This window comes from Ipomoea nil, unplaced genomic scaffold (genome assembly GCF_001879475.1).
Source record: "Ipomoea nil cultivar Tokyo-kokei standard unplaced genomic scaffold, Asagao_1.1 scaffold3069, whole genome shotgun sequence".
Classification (NCBI taxonomy): domain Eukaryota; kingdom Viridiplantae; phylum Streptophyta; class Magnoliopsida; order Solanales; family Convolvulaceae; genus Ipomoea; species Ipomoea nil.
The window spans coordinates 10,171,053-10,189,412 of NW_017619497.1; the positions used below are offsets into that span (position 1 = coordinate 10,171,053).

General features: G+C 39.1%; 4 protein-coding genes across 5 annotated transcripts; all 4 read right to left on the reverse strand.

Moving 5' to 3' along the window:
• Positions 1–172: 172 nt before the first annotated feature.
• On the reverse strand, positions 173–1,066 carry LOC109164861 (transcription termination factor MTEF1, chloroplastic). The gene has a single exon (XM_019313406.1). It carries the CDS (start codon positions 1,064–1,066, stop codon positions 173–175), a length of 894 nt encoding a protein of 297 aa, XP_019168951.1.
• A 378-nt stretch (positions 1,067–1,444) lies between these two features.
• On the reverse strand, positions 1,445–4,152 carry LOC109165470 (glucan endo-1,3-beta-glucosidase 7-like). Its single transcript, XM_019314249.1, has 7 exons — positions 4,066–4,152; positions 3,622–3,993; positions 3,085–3,377; positions 2,353–2,917; positions 2,191–2,255; positions 1,940–2,033; positions 1,445–1,789 (listed from the first exon to the last, which is right to left on the reverse strand). The coding sequence occupies exons 1-6, from the start codon at positions 4,136–4,138 to the stop codon at positions 1,971–1,973; spliced, it is 1,431 nt and encodes a 476-aa protein (XP_019169794.1). The 5' UTR covers positions 4,139–4,152; the 3' UTR covers positions 1,445–1,789; positions 1,940–1,970.
• A 598-nt stretch (positions 4,153–4,750) lies between these two features.
• LOC109165471 (glucan endo-1,3-beta-D-glucosidase-like) lies at positions 4,751–8,335 on the reverse strand. The gene is made up of 7 exons (XM_019314250.1): positions 7,975–8,335; positions 7,504–7,878; positions 6,630–6,919; positions 6,219–6,551; positions 5,858–5,993; positions 5,651–5,715; positions 4,751–5,018 (listed from the first exon to the last, which is right to left on the reverse strand). Exons 1-7 carry the CDS (start codon positions 8,048–8,050, stop codon positions 4,983–4,985), a joined length of 1,311 nt encoding a protein of 436 aa, XP_019169795.1. The 5' UTR covers positions 8,051–8,335; the 3' UTR covers positions 4,751–4,982.
• Positions 8,336–12,831: 4,496 nt separating this feature from the next.
• Positions 12,832–16,426, reverse strand: LOC109164643 (probable receptor-like serine/threonine-protein kinase At4g34500). Of its 2 annotated transcripts, XM_019313165.1 has the most exons (8): positions 15,610–16,426; positions 14,645–14,676; positions 14,539–14,571; positions 14,340–14,493; positions 14,093–14,263; positions 13,857–13,986; positions 13,516–13,725; positions 12,832–13,270 (listed from the first exon to the last, which is right to left on the reverse strand). In XM_019313165.1, the coding sequence occupies exons 1-8, from the start codon at positions 16,191–16,193 to the stop codon at positions 13,151–13,153; spliced, it is 1,434 nt and encodes a 477-aa protein (XP_019168710.1). In that variant the 5' UTR covers positions 16,194–16,426; the 3' UTR covers positions 12,832–13,150. The 2 variants fall into 2 exon arrangements, with proteins under 2 accessions (XP_019168710.1, XP_019168709.1); XM_019313164.1 differs by lacking the exon at positions 14,539–14,571 and having other exon boundaries at positions 14,340–14,462; positions 14,572–14,676.
• Positions 16,427–18,360: the final 1,934 nt, after the last annotated feature.

Consider the following 18,360-nt stretch of genomic DNA (forward strand, 5'->3'; position numbering starts at 1 on the left):
GCTGTTTTCATGTTTCGTATTAATAATTCACTTTATTTTTTTATTTTTATTTTGGTTTAAATAGTATCGTATTATCATCAAGTTCTAGTGTTCTACACCGAAGTGAAATGAACTCGTAAAAAATGTTATGATGGAAGAAAGCCACAACAAAATTGAGAAATTATACCAAGAGCTACTGAACTTTCATCCATTTTGTATAAAATCTTTCATCACTCCAAAGTAGCATTCTCTTTAACGAAATTTTGACATTTTTTTGCTTCAAATACAAATGCCTGGGGATTATGCGCTTTCTCAGACTGAAAGCGAAGTATTGAGGGAAGTCTAGCAGTTCTCCAACATCCCTCTTCATATCCCTAACCAAATAACTAAATTTCGGCCTCAAATTACTGTCAATACCATACCCAAATATGGCTGGAAATCTGCAACAAATCTTAGCTGATTCATCGCGCGACAACCCAGCATCCTGCAGGAACCAGAGGATTTCCTGCAATTTCTTCAGTCGAGTATTCAAAAGGTGAGCATTCAGAGTAGTCGGCAAGTTCAACTTTTCCAGCCCTAGTTGTCTCAGGTACGCAAGCGTCGGTTTCAGACAGAATTCCACATTGGATTCCAGAAGGTAAGGGCACCGCATCACCAAATGACGCGACTCATCGCCCGATGCAGCCAAGTCGTCGTTTAGAAAGTCAAACACCGGTTGGATATCAGGAGGGCTAAAGTCAAGAGAGAAGATTCTAGTGCAAACCTGAGCGATTCTAGCGATATCAGGCTCCGACAACCCTCTGGATTTCAAGGAATTTACGGTGCATAAGACTTGCTGTAGGCTTTCCGGAGACGGATTTCTGTGCGATTTCACTTCTGGCTTGACGATGCCGAGGGACGTGAGGTATCGGAGGTTTTCGCGGTGAGAAGTATGGAATTTAAGGAGCGATGATTGGTTTGGAGATGAAAGAGAAGAAGAACTCTTCGCGAGGGACACTGAACAGAGTGCTGCTGAGACAGAACACTGAAGAAGCATTTTTCGTTTCAGCAGAGAAAAAGATGTAAACCAAACACTGCACGGTGCCATTTGAACTTGGCAGTAAACTTAAAAGAAGATAAGATATTTTGAGTGAATGGTCAGAATTTGCTACATTTGTTCCAAGGTAAGCAAAATTGAAAATTATTTGTATTACCTGAAAATAATTACTCCGTACATGATTGTCTCATATATATATATATTTTAAAATGATATATATATATATTTTTTGAAGTAGATAATTCAGATTTCTCAACTTGGCTGATTATATATGGAATTTTATGAATCCTCTTCAGGCTTAGGAGGAGGTAAGTTTTTTTTTTTTTTTTTTAATTATTTTTATTGATATTTTTGTGATATATAGGATATTTGATTAGTTAAATAGATTAATATATCAATATCAATCAATATCAATATAAAATAAAACAATAAGGAGTAATAGTAAATTTATTATAATAATGACCCATGTGAAGTGTGACAAAGAAGTTTATACACAGTAACTCTGGTCACTATAGCAATGGGGATATATAAACAATAAGGCAGGACTATGAAAGCCGATAGTCCAATCACTTTCATCGGAAAAAGACTGAATATCTCAAGTGCAAACCGAGCTCGCCGCTTTATTAGTATGCATAGATATCAATCAATTCTTGTTTTTGGTATCCTCCAAGACTAACTCTGATTCAATCCAATCAAGAGTGTAGAAGCACGACAATGAAGAGGAGTTGACCACTTGACAACCCACTTTGTAATTATTACTAAGTGTCCATGCACCTACAAAAAACAAAACACATTGAAAAAGTCAATAGTTAGCTTTCATATCTAATCAAAATATTGTGATTATCCAGTTAACTGTATAACCAACTCGGCTGAGTTGTTCTGATATATATAATTAGACACATATTTAGCAACATAGATTAAAACCTATATTCAATGACCCTTGCTTCCATACCCACTATAGCAATTTGTCTTCCTCCTCATGTGCCTTATTCACCAGGATGAATGCAGCCATTACCACCTACAACACAAATACATGCAAAACAATGTCACAAAGAACAGTTCAAAGGGGTGAATTTTGATGTAGACACTTGTATTGAGACCCACATAGAAAAAAATAGTTTATCAGAATCCGTCACATAAAAATAGCCTAATATATAGCGTAGGATTAAACTCACAAGTGCAAGTGGGAGCGAGTGCGGTGGCCTACAAGATTTTGCAGTCCCACTTCCAACGCTTCCTCCTGCAAGCAGTTTAAGACTACCCTTCATACCCAGACCTCCGGCATATATAATCATATCAAGATTGGCCTGTAAATCTGTAATCAGAAATATACCAACCTGATTGACCGGTTGGAGCGGCCGGGTTCCCGCCCGCAGCACCGGGCCCCGTTGATGTCACCGGATTACCGGCAGGAGTTGTTGCATAAGAAGCCCCGGGTGCCCCCGGAGCTGCTGCAGGCCCGCGTGCCACCGGATGAGTCCGGCGTGTCCCCGGAGCAGCTTTGGGAGAAGTTCTGTGTGCCGCCGGAGCACCTGCAGGAGTCTTGCCAGGCGCCCTGCGTGGCCCCGGAGCACTTCCACGACCACTCTTTGAAAGGCCAGCATCATAGTTGGCGGTTCGATCAGGCTTGAAGAGCCCAAACGACTTTTCTGACCCTGCCCCGGGCTTCATATTCTCATCATACAGAGCAAAGATGTATGTTTCAACAGGTTTCCCAGGCATCAACGGCGTCCCCTTCATCGACCGGAGATAGCTTATCAAGTTACCGTTATACGCTTTCGCATTCTCCACGCTGGCACCCGCTTCCTTTTCTCCCCCATCATGAGCCCAACCAGTCTCCGCAACCACAATCTCTACATCCTTGAATCCCAAAGCCTTCAACGCAGAATAAACAGCATCCACCTATACACACACACACACACACACACACACACACACATATATATATATATATATATATATATATATATATATATATATATATATATATATATAATCATTACCATTTCCCAGTTTGGTAAATCCTGTCTTGTGATCTTAGCCAGCAAAGGAGGGTTAATTTAACTCACCTGAGCATCAAACATGTTCATATATGTTATATGAGTGTTGTTATCATATCGGCCGGAATTGGGTTGGAAGGTGCAGAACTCCAGATTTCCAGGCCTGTTGGGATCACCCTGATATGCAAAGAAAGGGTATGGGTTGATCATGAAGGGAGAGCCGTTTTTCTGGTGGAATTTCAATAAGGCTTTCATGGTATCCGCGACCTCAGATTTGAATGCACCCGCCGACGGTGGCTCAGACTGACCCATCACTTCCATTGCGTGCACTGTTGACACCTTTATCTTCCCTCCAACGGACGCTGAAATTTCACGGCCGGCCAGGTCAGAATCCATGCATTCATCCATGGCAGATAATGAGAAAGATTGCACTATTTGAAATTATGAAATTTCCAATCACTATCTTAAATCAAGTTATACCAAAAAGTGGTCGGAAATAGCAACAAAGGTTTTTCCGGATACCAAAAGTGGTCGGAACAATCCTTTCCACTTTCAAGTGGTCGGAAATTTCATAATTTCTAGTAGTGTTGAAAGATGAAAAGAGACCTGAATTGAGGGCGTCTTGGACGTTTTGCATTGCGGGCAAGAGTTGCGAAACCACATCGGGATCGAAGCTCATAACTTCATTACCGACGGTGACGACGACGATCTTGCTGGCCGGATAATAAGCGAGAACGTTGGACTGAACCCACTGGGTGGCGAATTTGCGGTCGGAGGCAAGCTTGGGGATGTCGCCGTTGCCGATGCCGAGTACAATGCCGATGCCGGTATTTGCCAACGCCTTTATGATCGCCGGGTCGGCGGCGTACAGCCTCACCTTCCCAATGCTGGTCGACTGCAGCAGCTTCGCCGTCTGCGCCGGCGTCGGCAAGTTGTCGGCGAAAGTGCCATAGTTAACCCCGATATAAGATTGCGATCCTGAAACACCAAAACGGTCAAAAACAGAAACGAATTGAAACAATTCAAACTCCGAATCTGAGACTAGCTTACTCGCAGAACCCAAAGACTGCAGCACAAGACAGAGAAGGAACAAGATCGAACGCTTCTTGAAAAGGGAAACCATAGTTTCCGGCAATATAATGCCAGTAATCAGAAGCCGCCGGCAGTCTTGAAGCGAGCGGAAAGTGTCGGGAATTGAAGAAAGAACGAACGAAAATTAAAGAAAGCGTGGCCGGGAAATTAAATGAAGAAACTCAAATTGCATTATTATTATTATTATTATTATTTTTTTTTTTTTGGGTGGTTTATGGAGAATGGATCCTCTTCCTCTTATATATGGGAATGATGGAGTTCAGTGGATGAAGAAGGTAACATACACACCATTCCACATATCCCACCGCCGGAGGGAAAGGATGCATAACACCTCCTGCATGTCTTTCGTCTTCGGTTGATTCGGTCAATAATCCAAATTATTAATCTATAATTTGATTAATTTCAGTGAGATTTGAAGTTTTTGAGTGAATAATATGAATTTAATTAGAAATATCAATAAGTTATTGTTTCCATATCCGTGGGACTAAATCTAATGCACATTAATATTATATGCTCAATAGCATATACACTTAGCTAACACAATTAGATTTAATCTAATTGATCTTACTAAATATGAGTTCTTTAATATATGCAAGATAACAAGAGCCGACTATTTGACCTCATCGTTCAACCAAAGCACCTAAAAAATTGAATCTTCTTTAAAATATAAGAATAAAAGTTTAAGAAAACAAAGCACATTTCTATTTCTAATACAGGAATGAAAATACAAAAAGAGAATGATATAATTACATATACATTCTATTGTTACATTTTAAAAAGAAAAAAAGAAAAAAGACTGAACTATATAAAACCTTAATACGTTTTCGGAATTGAACTACACGATTCTTGGTAGAGAAAATAAACATACAACACTACTATGCCTTCACCAGGATAAATGCAGCCATTGTAACCTACAACACAAACACATAACATTATGAAATGGAAAACAATATTTTGCATATGGAATTTGATATTTTCACCTAAGACTAATCCGGATTCAATTCCGGTCACACCTGCAGAGTTAGACTGTTACTTGAGAGGACCTGACCAAGAACTCATATACATACAGTTATCAAATATGCCTAACGACTCTCTCTCTCTCTGATAAAAAGTCAAAACAGTAAAATAGATCTCTTCCTAGGTGAAATTCGCCTTGTGACCCTAACCGGTAAACACAAGGAGGTAAACCAACCTAGTTTGTCCATAACTAACTTACTAAACCAAGAAGTGCAATAAACAGCTCCCACGGGAAGTTAAACTTGGAACCCCTTATGGTTACCAAACCAACTGTCCGACCAAAATAGATATCTTCTGAAAGCACACACATTGATTTTGCTTGATCAGCAATTACATCATTGTCAAACACAGTATAAAGATGCAGAACCTTAAAGAAACCAACAAATCGGTGATTGTGCATCTAATGGACACAGCACTACCAATTCTTTTGTCTGGCCCTCAAGACAATTATTACCAACAATGTCAAAAAGCACATAACACAGTTCAAGAAAAGTGCATATATAGCTTAGGAATTAAGTAAACTTACAAGAACAAGTTGAAGTGAGCATGGTGGCCTACAAGAAATCGCAGTTCCGCTTCCTCCAAGGCTTCCTGCAAGCAGTTCGACAAGGAGATACGTTTTGTAAGAGGCGAGTGATAGATAGATATAACAGAATTGGTTCAAAACACGCACTGCCAGGTTGAATAGCGTGGCATAATAATCAAGAAATGGTTGGTTTTGGTGTATACAAACCTGATTGATAAATTGGAGTGGCAGGTGTGACGGGATTCACTCCTGTAGTCGTGGGCGTTGTAGGCGGTGTCACTGAATTAACGACAGGAGTTGTCGGAGCAGGAGTTGCCTGTGCCACTGGAGCAGCTGCAGGAGTCTACCGAGTAGATTCAGGAAGAACAAAAAACGAGAAATGGTTATTCAACATCATAAACTAAATGGGTTCAAGCCTCAGTGGGGGCAGTATTGACTATTTGCGCTTCAGTAGGTTGAGAAAGTAGTTATGAACAGATACTGCATTGTAACAGAATCAGTAGTACTAAAAAAACTTCATAAAATTTCTGCAGAATCTATGCTCTATCAATGCTAAATTAGTTATTACCTGAGCAGACTGAGCACTCTTTGAAAGGCCAACATCATAGGTCGCGGAAAGATCAGGCTTGAAAATCCCGAACCACTTTTCCGAGCCTGCACCGGGCTTCAAATCCTCATCATACAGGGCAAAGATGTATGTATCAACAGATTTCCCAGGCATTAGCGGGGTTCCAGCCATCGACTTGAGATGGTTTATCAAGTTCCCATTATAAGCTTTCGCGTTTTCCACACTCGGGCCTGCTTCATTAGCATCGCCTTTATAAGGCCAACCAGTCTCAGCAACCACAATTTCTACATCCTTGAATCCCATCGCCTTCAAGGCAGAATAAATAGCGTCCACCTGTATATGTAATCGTCGAGTAATCAATCATAGCGAGATCAGAAAACCAATTAGATGAATGGTAGCCAATTAACTCACCTGAGCATCGAACATGTTCATATATTTTATGCCACTCCCTGCATCAACCCGTCCAGCATTGGGTTGGAAGAGACAGAAAGCCAACGTTTCAGGCCTCGGGTCACTCTGATATGCAAAGAAAGGGTACGGGTTGATCATAAAGGGCGAGCCGTTTTCCTTGTGGAATTGCAATAAGGCCTTCATTGTATCGCCAGTAGCCGGGTTAAATGCACCCGACGAGGGTGGATCAGACTGACTCATCACTGCCATTGAGTGCACCGTTGAAACCTTGATTTTCCCACCAAGGGATGCTGAAAATTTCAAGTTCTAGGTACAATTATCCAACTTTTGCTACAATCATGTGAAAGAACCACACTTTTTAACCAAATTCACTAGATTGTTTGTGAAAACATTTCATTTGTCTATGGCAGCAGAGGAAACATCCAAATTGTTGTGTTTTTTCATTTTTGAGTGACGACCTACCGTCATTAATCGAGAGTGTGCCCTAGGTAAATTTCGACCACAATAAGGTAAATCAGACCACAATAAGGTAAATCAACCATCATTAATCGAGAGTGTGCACTGGGTAAATTTCGACCACAATAAGGTAAATCAGCCTAGCTTGTCTATAGCTGACTGGCTAGCCAGAAATCCAAGCTTAGGCCGCTCCTACTAAGAGTCAAACTTGTAACCTTATGGTTACGAATTCAATAGTCTGACCAACTTAGCTCGGGTGGTTCATAAGAGATTCAATGATTTTAATTAGAGGATAGTTTACTATAAAAACAGCTCAAAATAACATTCTTGCACATGCATGACACATATAATAATGATAATAACAAATGATGATGATGACCATAATATAATGATAAAAGATTGAAAGAAAAATAGAGACCTGCATTGAGGGCGTTTTGGACATTCTGCATAGCCGGCAAGAGCTGCGAAATGAGGCCCTGATCCCCTAAGCTCATAACTTCATTGCCGACGGTGACGACAATAATCTTACTCGCCGGATGATACGCCAGAACATTAGAACTAACCCACTGGCCGGCGAAGTTCGGGTCGGACGCAAGCTTCGGGATGTCACCGTTGACGGCGCCAATCACAATCCCGATGTCGGTGCCCGCCATTGCCTTTATTATCGCCGGGTCGGCGCCGTACAGCCGCACCTTCTGAATGCTGGTCGACTGCAGCAGCTTCACCGTCTGCGCCGGCGGCGGCAAGTTGTCGGCGAGTATACCGTAGTTAATACCGAGAAACGATTGCGACCCTGATCCAGAAACACGGAGAAAACGGGTCAACCGAAACGAAATCACACTAAAAACTCCCGTTTAGACGATAAAGGCGACAGCTTTCCGGCACTTACTTGCAGGAGAGAAAGATTGCAGCAGAAGAAGACAGAGAAGGAACAAGATTGAAGGATTCTTGAAAGGGGAAACCATAGTTCCTTAGCTTGATTCTGGCACCAAGGAAGCAATAACAGAAGACGAGTGAGTGCTCAGAATCGGTGAAATCTATGGCGGACGGTGGCCGGTCGGTTGCAGAAAGTGTTAATTAGGAAGAAAGAAAGAATTGATAACCGTGGGAAATGAAGAGAAGTTGAAGTAAACTCTTCTTTTCCTCTTCTTCTGGGCTACCGAGAGATGAGAGTGGATCTTCATCTTCTTCCTCTTAAATATGAGAAGGAGGGAATGAAGGTAACACAAATTTTCACCATTGTTGCAAGTAACCCCTTTGGAGGGAAAGGATATACCTATTACCTTGCAATCATGATAACTTATCCGGTTTCGGTTAATCAAAACTTCTTAAATTTGTTTCAAATTCAAAATCATTGATAGAATCAAAATATTTTAATTAAGAATTATTAACCTGAATTTTATTACCAAGAGAAATATGAATTTAACATTATTGTGGATATTAGTGTACAAACATTTGAAGTCTATGGACTACTTAATACACATTTTACGATTTACCTCCTCTATTCATTTACACCGGAGTTGTGGCTGGTCCTTACATTTGGGATTCAAACATATACTATATGTTAACCTGGATTTGTTGGTATTATTATTATATCTTAAACTATGTATTTCATAATAATAATTACTAATGATAATTAAAAAAGACTTTCAAACTCAAAAGGCTCATCACACTTGCTTCAAATATGAGTTGTTTAATGGTCAATCCAATTTAATTATGAACAACTTTTCAAGACATTTTTATGTAATTTTTTTATTTGCAAATTATTGCGATATTATATATACACGCTTAATTGAAAGGGTGTTGACAATAATTAAATCAAAACTTGTTACAATGTGCCTCACAGGGTATTTATACAAGATTTATGGTCTTTGGAAAGGAAAGAAAGAAGAAATTAACAAATTTGAACTTAAAGCTTCCAAACTTCTATACCTCTTTCTTAATGTTGAAAAAGAAAATCTCGCGCCAAATATTGAAGAGATCATCGTCAGATCCCCTTTAACCACCTAGTACAGTACCCAGTCGGGACTCCAACTGGCTGGCTGCACTGCTCGTCCAATCGGGTCGATTGAGTGGACCATACGCCTTGACCGGGGGGAGCCAGGCTACTGAAGTCCGCCCGTCTTCCCATAACGTAGTCAAACTGTGAACCCTGACTATCAAGTTACTCTCCTGATTAGGTACCCTTCTAGGAGTATCCATCAGTTACAATAGAAATTATATTTTTAATTTTTTTTTAATTTCGTCAATTTTAAAAATTGAAATGAGCGAGAAATTTCACGCAAAATAAAGTGCAAAGGGGGAGGAAAGGGCACTTTATTATTAAGAATAGAAATGAGCAAATTAAAACCTTTCACATATACCTAAGTGCGGAGTAACACAGCCACAACACGACTAATAAAAAAAGGAAAATGAGGGGTCCGTAATTAAGCGTGGCAGTCATTACACGTAGCGGAAATGGAATGCCAAAAAAGACATATTGAACTGCCACTTTGAGGTAGCTTAGCCCTCTCATTTTGATTTCGCTATCAAAACTCCACCAACTCCTTTACTAAAAGTCGTGCGCCTCCCTTTTAATTGATGACTTTTTTTTTTTTTTTTTTTTTTTTTTTTTTGGTTTGAACCTTAATGCCCCCAACTTCACTATACTTCATTACAGCCCCTTCCTATATTATTTTTCTCTTTTAACACTCGTTATATCGTGCGCACATAGCACTGTGCGTCCTGCGCCTCTTAAAACAACATTATTTTGTTAAATTGTGTGGGGAGTTGATGCGACAGAGTGTATCTGTATTCTATTATATAATTATGTACATTATTTTTCTCTTTTAATAAAGAAAAAAAATATTTGGCCCAAGTGAAGGTCATGGGCTGGCTCTAAGAAGACCGATCCATGAGCAAGTAGATGGCAATTTATATCCTGGATCAGGGTTCATATAGTATTATAGACTCTGGGTCAACACAATGAAATACGAAATTTATACTTGTAAAGTACATAACTACATAAGACACATATACATGCACATGGTTCACAGTGCACTGTGAACCATGTTCTTGGTAATTTGGTATAAGAATTGCAAGTAGATGTTCTATGTTATAGTCCTAACGAATTATAGGTACATGTAGACATAAGACATGTAGTGATGAAACAATTCAGGACTGTATCAGAGTTAGTAAGGCTTGAGATTGGGATTTTCCTAGTCTATATCAGTGATGTCTTATAGAGAGTTGATCCCAGCCCTATCAAATAGAGGTCCCGGGCAAATTATTGCAACGTAGACCGTGAATAAAATGTATATTATTTGTATATTAAAAGTATATTATCAAATATTATACCTTCAATTCAAAAGTTGAATATATAATATATTAAAAATATATCTTTAAAAAATATATATTATGTAAGGTAGATCATGATCTATAATATAATAATTGAGATGCAGCATAAAATCAGCCCACTCAACTCATGGTGAACACGGTTCCAACGGTGTTAGTACACCGTTATCTTTTTTCTTTTTCTTTTTCTTTTTTCTTAATTAATTGCGTGACTTTTCTTCTTCATTTTCACATTTCGCGGTTTCACTTTAATTTGAGGTGAGCAATGATTTCGGACATTCATAAAATATGAATTCATGCCTGCACATTCACTTTGGAACCATGCCTACACATTCCCGTCCGAAATCACGGACATTCATAAATTATGAATCCATGCCTGCACATTCACTTTGGAACCATGCCTACACATTCACTTTGGAACCATGAGATTATGAATTTTCTGTTATAAGATTATGAATTTTCAGTTATGAGATTATGAATTTTCAGTTATGAGATTATGAATTTTCTGTTATGAAATTATGAATTTTCTGTTATGAAATTATGAATTTTCTGTTATGAAATTATGAATTTTCTGTTATGAGATTATGAATCTACATTACATTCATAATCTCATAACAGAAAATTCATAATTTAATAAATATTTTACTTTTATGCGATTATGAATTTTCTGTTATGAGATTATGAATTTTCATTACATTCATAATCTCATACCAGAAAATTCATAATTTGATCAAACGCGCGCCGTTAACTCCACATCCGCGATTTTTTTTTTTTTTTTTGCCTAAAAACGACGTCGTTTGGACTTGTGTTCACCATTCACGGTGAACACGTTTGCATCACATACAACATTTGCTCGGAGGAGGAGAGAGGTTTACCGGCCTGAGCCAACGCCTCCGCGATCACCTCGGCACGGCCCAGATACTCAGCGGTCGACGAACCGCCTTGCCTCAGCGACTGGAATTGTCCAAGAAGGCTTAGACAACGTGCCTGCGTGGAAGAGCCTAGCGCCGTGTTGATGGACGTCCATAGAGCCGCGGCAGTCTCTCGTCCGATCGCAAGGTGCAGCACCTCGTCGGACATGGAGGAGATCAACATCGAGAGGATAGATTGATCTTGGAGAATCCAGGCCTTGTACGCTGGATTGGGAGAGACGCCGGACGCCGGCGTTGCACCTGAGCCGGAGTCGCCAGCCGCGGTCGCGGCAATCGTGGCCGGTGGACACTGCGTGGAACCATCCACGTACCCCAGCAGGTCTTGTCCTCTCAAGAAGGGGATTAATTGAGTCCTCCAAAAGAGGAAGTTCCTGCTGTTGAGCTTGATGGATACGTGATGATGGGCGCCAGTCAGTTGATTGGAAGTCGCCGGTGAAGGTGAGCCACCAGCGGAAACCGTACGCTCGGATGATTGCGACATGATTTCGGGAAGAGGTTGTTTGGGATGCGAATTGGGAGGGTAAGGTGGAGAGAGAAACGAAGAGATCGTTACCTATCTGATACCAAATTGGAATATAGATTTCATTAATTAATCTTAACAGAATGAATTTACAGATTATATAAAATATAAGCTACGAGAGTTCTCCTAACAGACAGAGAAGCTCAAGTCAACCTATTCTAAGCCACACAATATAATCATATAATATAAATAAATAACACTGACTAACATCCAGGGCATAATTTGCCAATCGTTATATCCTACACCACGGCGCACATAGCACTGTGCGCCGCGCGTCTCCCAAAACGACGTCGTTTTGGGGTCGTTTTGGGAGGCGCGGTAGAAAGTTGCTGGGATTATGTGTATTTGTTCACACAGTTATGTGTATTTGTTCATACAGTTATGTGTATTGGTTCATACAGTTATGTACATTTTTTATACAATTATGTACATTCTTTTTATACAATTATGTACATCCGAATCAGAAAATTTGTGTGTATTATGTTAATAGTTGATGTGTATTATGTTAAAAGTTTATGTTTATTATGTATTATGTTAGATTATGTGTATTATCTTTTAAAAAGAGTGTGTATATTTTGTTATATAATTATGTACATTCATGTATACAATTATGTGTATTCTAGTATAATATTATGTACATTCTTGAACAGCGGGTTTTTTTTTTTTTAAAGAAAAAACTACTGCCATTCACTGGGGCAGGAACTTTCAAAAAAAAATAAAATAAAATAAAACGACGTCATTTTGCATCTGGGCGCATAGTGCAACGCGCGCCGTAGTGTAGGATATAAATTGCCATAATTTGCGACTCAAGATTGGGCCAACTCCAAACTTGTGAAAGGGAGGTCTCTAACTGCATGTCTTCAACTCTAAATTAGCTTCTTTTTTTTTTTTTTTTTTTTTTTTTTTCCTCATATAATGAAAAGAAGCACAAAACACTGTAAAAAACATGACAAGACTACAATACAATCAGCTATTAGGAATGGATGAAGCCCTTCATCCACTCAAGGAGTATCAAACTTTTCATCAATTTCGAGTTGTTTACAAGAGTAGAAAATGTGGTAAAAACAAATTTTTGTATCACTGCATAGAAACCATACAAATATAACCTTATATATACAAGGCTGGCCTAGCCTTATCAATGATAGGCTGTATATAACACAGGCCAAAGATCCCTGAGTCTTTATGTCCACACTGGCATATATGTTCAATCAGGTTGATGCACTGTTCCAAGGAATATATACATTACATTACACAACACATTCACCCTTTCTTCTCACTATTTATCGTCTCCAGCTAGGTTTCTGCTCATCATCACCCACTTCATCCTTGGTAGCTAATCCATCTCTATCGTTACTAGTTCGTGTATAGAGAGGAGCAGTTTCTTGAGTTGTTCTGGGTTCCTGCGTAATGCAGATTAGAAGCTCAGAACAAAGTTTAATATGTAGTATATATTCATCTTCCAATGTTCTTCCTCTGATGAACTTGTTCCACAACATATGGTTTAAAGTCCCATCCCAGTTCAAATGGTTACATATTATGTGGAAGAGTTACTATGATTAGATTGCAGTTTTTTTTGTTTTCACCTAAGAGGCCAAGAAAGATGATTTCATTATCTAAAATAAGTAGGATTGAAAGGATTGCTTACAGCCCGGAAAGGGAATTCATCAGCCTCGAGCATATTGACAATTTGTCCCATCTTTGGTCGCTTGTTCGCATCCAAATCTATGCATCGAAGGCAAACCAGCAATGCCCGCTTTAGGATTCTTGGAGGTGGATGAACCTTAACTAGGGGATCAACCAATTCTTCTCCTCGGCGATTGGCTACCATTCCTTTAAACCACTCAACCAGGTTCATCTGCAATTTGGGGCATCAGAGTCAGAATAACCATATATAAAGCATGTTTCCATGGTGATTCATATTTATGAAGTTTCCTTCTTTTTCTTTGGCTTAATTGTGTTCTGTGACTGCATTTTTCTTATACTGACCTCTCCAGGTGGTCTTGAATAATCAACTGGACTTCTTCCAGTAATAATTTCCATGAGTAGAATACCAAAGCTATACACATCACAACCCTCATTGAGCATACCAGTGCTGGCATAGTCTGGAGAAACATATCTGCATTCATTAGGCATGTTGCAGATCGATAATTAGAACGAAGTATATATAATGATTCGTGTTAGCAGGATTATAATAGTCACATAGGAATTAGAAAGGAACAAACCCAAAAGTTCCCATAACACGGGTGGTCACGTAGCTTTTCTCTGATCCTAGCAGCTTGGCAAGTCCAAAGTCAGATACTTTGGCATTCCATTTTCTATCCAAAAGAATATTACCTGACTTCACATCGCGATGTACAACTTTGGGTTCCAAACCTTCATGCAAATAGGCAAGTCTGTCATGGAGAAGAAACTCTGAGTGAGAACAACGATTTGCAGGTTTGATGCAAAGTAAATGAGGAGAACCATTACCCTCTTGCAGTACCAATTGCGATTTTCATTCGAATATCCCAAGTTAGGGGACTAACAGGCCCTACATCCCCATGTAACCACTGCTCCAAATTGCCATTATTGATGTACTCGTACACAAGTAACCTGATCGAGTAATGAGCATGGTTATGTTCTACCATGGAAATGAGGATCTTCATCACCATTGACAATACCAGTTGTTAAAGAGTCAAGTTAACCAACAGAAACCGCATACCTTTGAGTCCCTTCAGCACAATAACCAAGCAAACCCACCAGGTTTTTATGTCTTACTCTGCCAATGGCCTCAACTTCTACCTTGAAGTCCTTTTCTACCTGACCCCTACAGACAAGCAGATAATGAATGTAACTAATTATTCCCAATCAGGGCCAGTCTTTTCTTCAATTGTTAAATCAATTTACACAGCATGCAAGCTTATCAGTTATAGGGGTCAAATAATTTATTATCAGCCTATTGGTCTTTTTGAGCTGATTAGCTATGACAACGTAGACTGGTTTACCTCCTTGTGGTCATTCACAAGCCGAGTTCTAAAGTTGCACACCCTCGGGACAACAATTTATCATCATCTTTGTTGTATGGAATATTTATTCTAAGGCATGTGACATGTATAACAAAAAGTAACAAAGACGAGAGAGCCATAATGCAGAGAGGAATGAAAAGTAGAAAAATAATTAATTGAGGATGGAAAGAACAAAAACAAATAAAGAAGAAAGTAGTCTATAGCTTTGCTTTTACTAAAGCATATCAATATGAGCTTAGTCAAAAGATCCAGATCTAAGGAGCTTGGATACTCTTTCCGTCAAAAGACTTGCCGGAAATAAATGCAAAAGAATTAATGACCGTTTTGATCCCTTGACTATACTGTAATTACTAAATTGATTATGGATTATCAATTTTGACTAATTAAATCCTTACCTATTGATTTTATAATCGATTTGGTTCTCCGTCAAACTTATTGAGGACCAATTTGGTACTTACATAAGATAAAATCAGTTACGAAATCAATAGTTAAAGATTAAATTAGTCAAAATTGATAGTCCACGAACAATTTTGATAATTATTGCATAGTCGAGGATCAAGACGGCCATTAATTCAATGCAAAAAATAAACAGTTACTCGCAACTCTTGCCGATTAACATGTGAAAAAAAAAAAAAAAAAAACACGCAATGTATCTAAGAATGAATATTGATTTGCGTTGCGGCAAGTATTAACAGATTTTGATTATATTGAACAAGTTGAAGTTTGATACCCACTTGTTTAGAAGTTTCTTCACCGCAACGACTGAACCATCGGGCAAAACTCCTCTGAAAACGATGCCGTATCCGCCTTCTCCGATCACATTTACGCTTGAAAATCCTCTGGTGGCCGTTTCCAGCTCTTTCAAACTGTACCACCGGCCCCATCCAATATTCGAGGCGTCCGTCGACGACGATGACTGACTTGTACTGGAATTATTGCTTCCGGAACTTCCCTTATGATCATCGGACTCGATATCAGTGACTTTCGCCGCATCCTCTCGCAAAATCGCCTTAGTCTCCTTCTCCTTATCTTCGAGCTCCTTTACTCTACAGATCACAGAGCGATCGCGAGTTTTGGTGCCGGAAATCTCTTTGGCAACTAACGGAACTAGCCCTGAGCCGCGCTTCACGCCTAGGCGACGTGGCTCGGACCTCCGATTCAGGCGGAGGAACAGAAATATCAGGACGAAGACAAAGACCAAAATGACGACGACGGCGGCGATCACGACGTACAGTTGGAGCCCTAGAATTTGAGTTTTTGAGGTGAAAAAGCTGGTAGACAACTTACCAGAGCTGTTATTATTGCCGGAATCCGCCATTCTTCCCGGAGGCCCGCCGGCACGTGGAAACGCGAGGGAATGTGAGCCGTGGAAGCTAGTAGGTGAATTATGGGCTCCGCATTGGATAGGATTGAGCAATGGAGGTTTTGGTTCTACCGGACTGAGAAAAGAGCGGATGTGCTTTCAGGGAGATACAGTGTGATGCAAGTGTAGTGAGGAAGGCATCGACGAGAAAGCTGTATTAAGAGTTCCGCAATGTCAATATAACCCCTTTAAATCAATAATTTAAAAAGTCCATATTTTTCCGACTATATCAACTCATGAATCCACTCCATGCACATAAAAGAATAGATTGATCCATTCTAAATTTTGAAACTCAATACTAAATTGTACATTTCTTTACATTTAATGAGTTCAATCCAAATCCCATGACAAGAATTGAATCTCCACCATGGGCTATAAGCAAATTTTAAATAATACTTCTCAACAAATTCATATGACTATTGTGACATTGTCACATACATATGTTATGTCATTTTATTATATAAATTATAAATGCCAATCAAGACGTGTAATTTAGATCAAGTACAAGTCAAATAGGGTTATCGAATTGAGTCGGACTAGCCTAATAAGTCCTAAAAATTGTAGGACTAAGACCAAAAGTTCAACCCAATAAAAATCGAGCTAATTAGACTTGTCCTATATTGGATTGAGTCGGGCTAACTCAACAAGTTATCGGGCCAAACCATTAAATTATGTCGATATAGTATATAATTTATAATTTAGTTATACTTCATAAATATATACGGTGTATTTTTTATATTTTTTTTGAAAATAAAATCTTGAGATTAAGTTTGTGGAACATTTGTAAGTAAAATAAAAAAGGAATAAGGGTCAAATAGGCCACTCAATTGCAATTAGGCCATCGAACTAAAAAAGAATGAAATTGGGTCCATAAACTATGCAAACTCATGCAATTCAATCCAAAATCAACCTGTTTACCTGGAAAGACGGTTACCGAATTTAAAAATATTTATTTTTTTAAATAATTTAAAAAAAAAAAAACAAAAAGCTATAATTAAAATTTTTTTAAAAACAAAAAAACATATGTCGTCTTCGCCTGAGACGAAGAAGTCTTCTTCATCTCTGGCGGAGACGAACGGAGACGGAGGGATCTTCGTCTCAGGCCATCTCCCTGGCCGAAGAAACGGCCCAAGACGAAGCCGCCACTTCGTCTCTGCCGGAGACGAAGTGGCAGGCAACTCTTGGGCCTTCTCCTCGGCCATGGAGACAGCCTGAGACGAAGGTGGCTTCGTCTCAGGCCGTCTCCATGGCCGGGGAGACGGCCCAAGACGAAGCCAGCCCTTCATCTCCGCCGGAGACGAAGAAGAAGACTTCGTCTCCGGCGGAGACAAAGGGTTTTCTGCTCTTTTTTTTTTTTAAATTATTAAAAAAGTATTTTTAAATTCGGTAATCGCTTTTACAGGTAAACAGGTCAATTTGGATTGAATTGCATGATTTTGTATTGTTCAGGGACCCAATTGTATTATTTTTTAGTTCAATGACCCAATTGTAATATGGTGCGCAGTTGAGTGGTCTATTTGACCCTTAATAAAAAAAATCTGGACCTAACATGATTGACAAAAATACGTAGCTGCCTACATCGGATTCGTGAAGTATAAGGTGATATACTGTTCTGGAGTAGGAGACAAGCATTATTGGCGACATGATATGGAATTTGTAACTAACATTTTTACTTACTTTGAGGTGGTTGGTTTGGTAGATCCTAATAAAACACCGACGCACCAGCCTGACAGCGCCATTGTTGCCTTCTCTGCTAAATCTAGCCTCTCACTTCTAATTTTAGTCATATATTCAAAAGTGTGTAAGAGATTTATTGTTTTTGGAAAATATATACTTAATAAATTATGTCACACTCTTACAAAATTAAAAAAATATTAAGAAGACTTAAATTATGATCTTGTAATACAATAATCATGTTTTGCCCATTTAACAACTTTTTGAAACATAATATAAATTTATATTATGATATATTGTTATTTGATCTTCCATCTTCATGAAATTTTGTGGATAACTAAGTAATGGCTGTTACCACTTGTCTAGTTCCCACGTTGAAGTCTAATGTTGACCCCCCAACTAATTTGACCTGTTTAGATTGTTGATTGTGACTTAAACATTGTGTTAA

Bases quoted from the DNA above. Each gene is read 5' to 3' on its own strand.
- LOC109164861 (XM_019313406.1), bottom strand. From the start codon at position 1,066: ATGGCACCGTGCAGTGTTTGGTTTACATCTTTTTCTCTGCTGAAACGA.
- LOC109165470 (XM_019314249.1), bottom strand. From the start codon at position 4,138: ATGGTTTCCCTTTTCAAGAAGCGTTCGATCTTGTTCCTTCTCTGTCTT. The intron at 3,378-3,621 runs GTCTCTTTTCAT...GTGAAATTTCAG, and splicing joins CCAAGACGCCCTCAATTCAG to CGTCCGTTGGAGGGAAGATA. The intron at 2,256-2,352 runs GTTGGTATATTT...AACTGCTTGCAG, and splicing joins CGCTCCAACCGGTCAATCAG to GAGGAAGCGTTGGAAGTGGG.
- LOC109165471 (XM_019314250.1), bottom strand. From the start codon at position 8,050: ATGGTTTCCCCTTTCAAGAATCCTTCAATCTTGTTCCTTCTCTGTCTT. The intron at 5,994-6,218 runs GTAATAACTAAT...TCTACTCGGTAG, and splicing joins AGAGTGCTCAGTCTGCTCAG to ACTCCTGCAGCTGCTCCAGT. The intron at 5,716-5,857 runs GTTTGTATACAC...AACTGCTTGCAG, and splicing joins CACTCCAATTTATCAATCAG to GAAGCCTTGGAGGAAGCGGA.
- LOC109164643 (XM_019313164.1), bottom strand. From the start codon at position 16,193: ATGGCGGATTCCGGCAATAATAACAGCTCTGGTAAGTTGTCTACCAGC. The intron at 14,463-14,571 runs GTATGCGGTTTC...TTACTCGATCAG, and splicing joins TGTGCTGAAGGGACTCAAAG to GTTACTTGTGTACGAGTACA. The intron at 13,987-14,092 runs GTTTGTTCCTTT...TAATGAATGCAG, and splicing joins CGTGTTATGGGAACTTTTGG to ATATGTTTCTCCAGACTATG.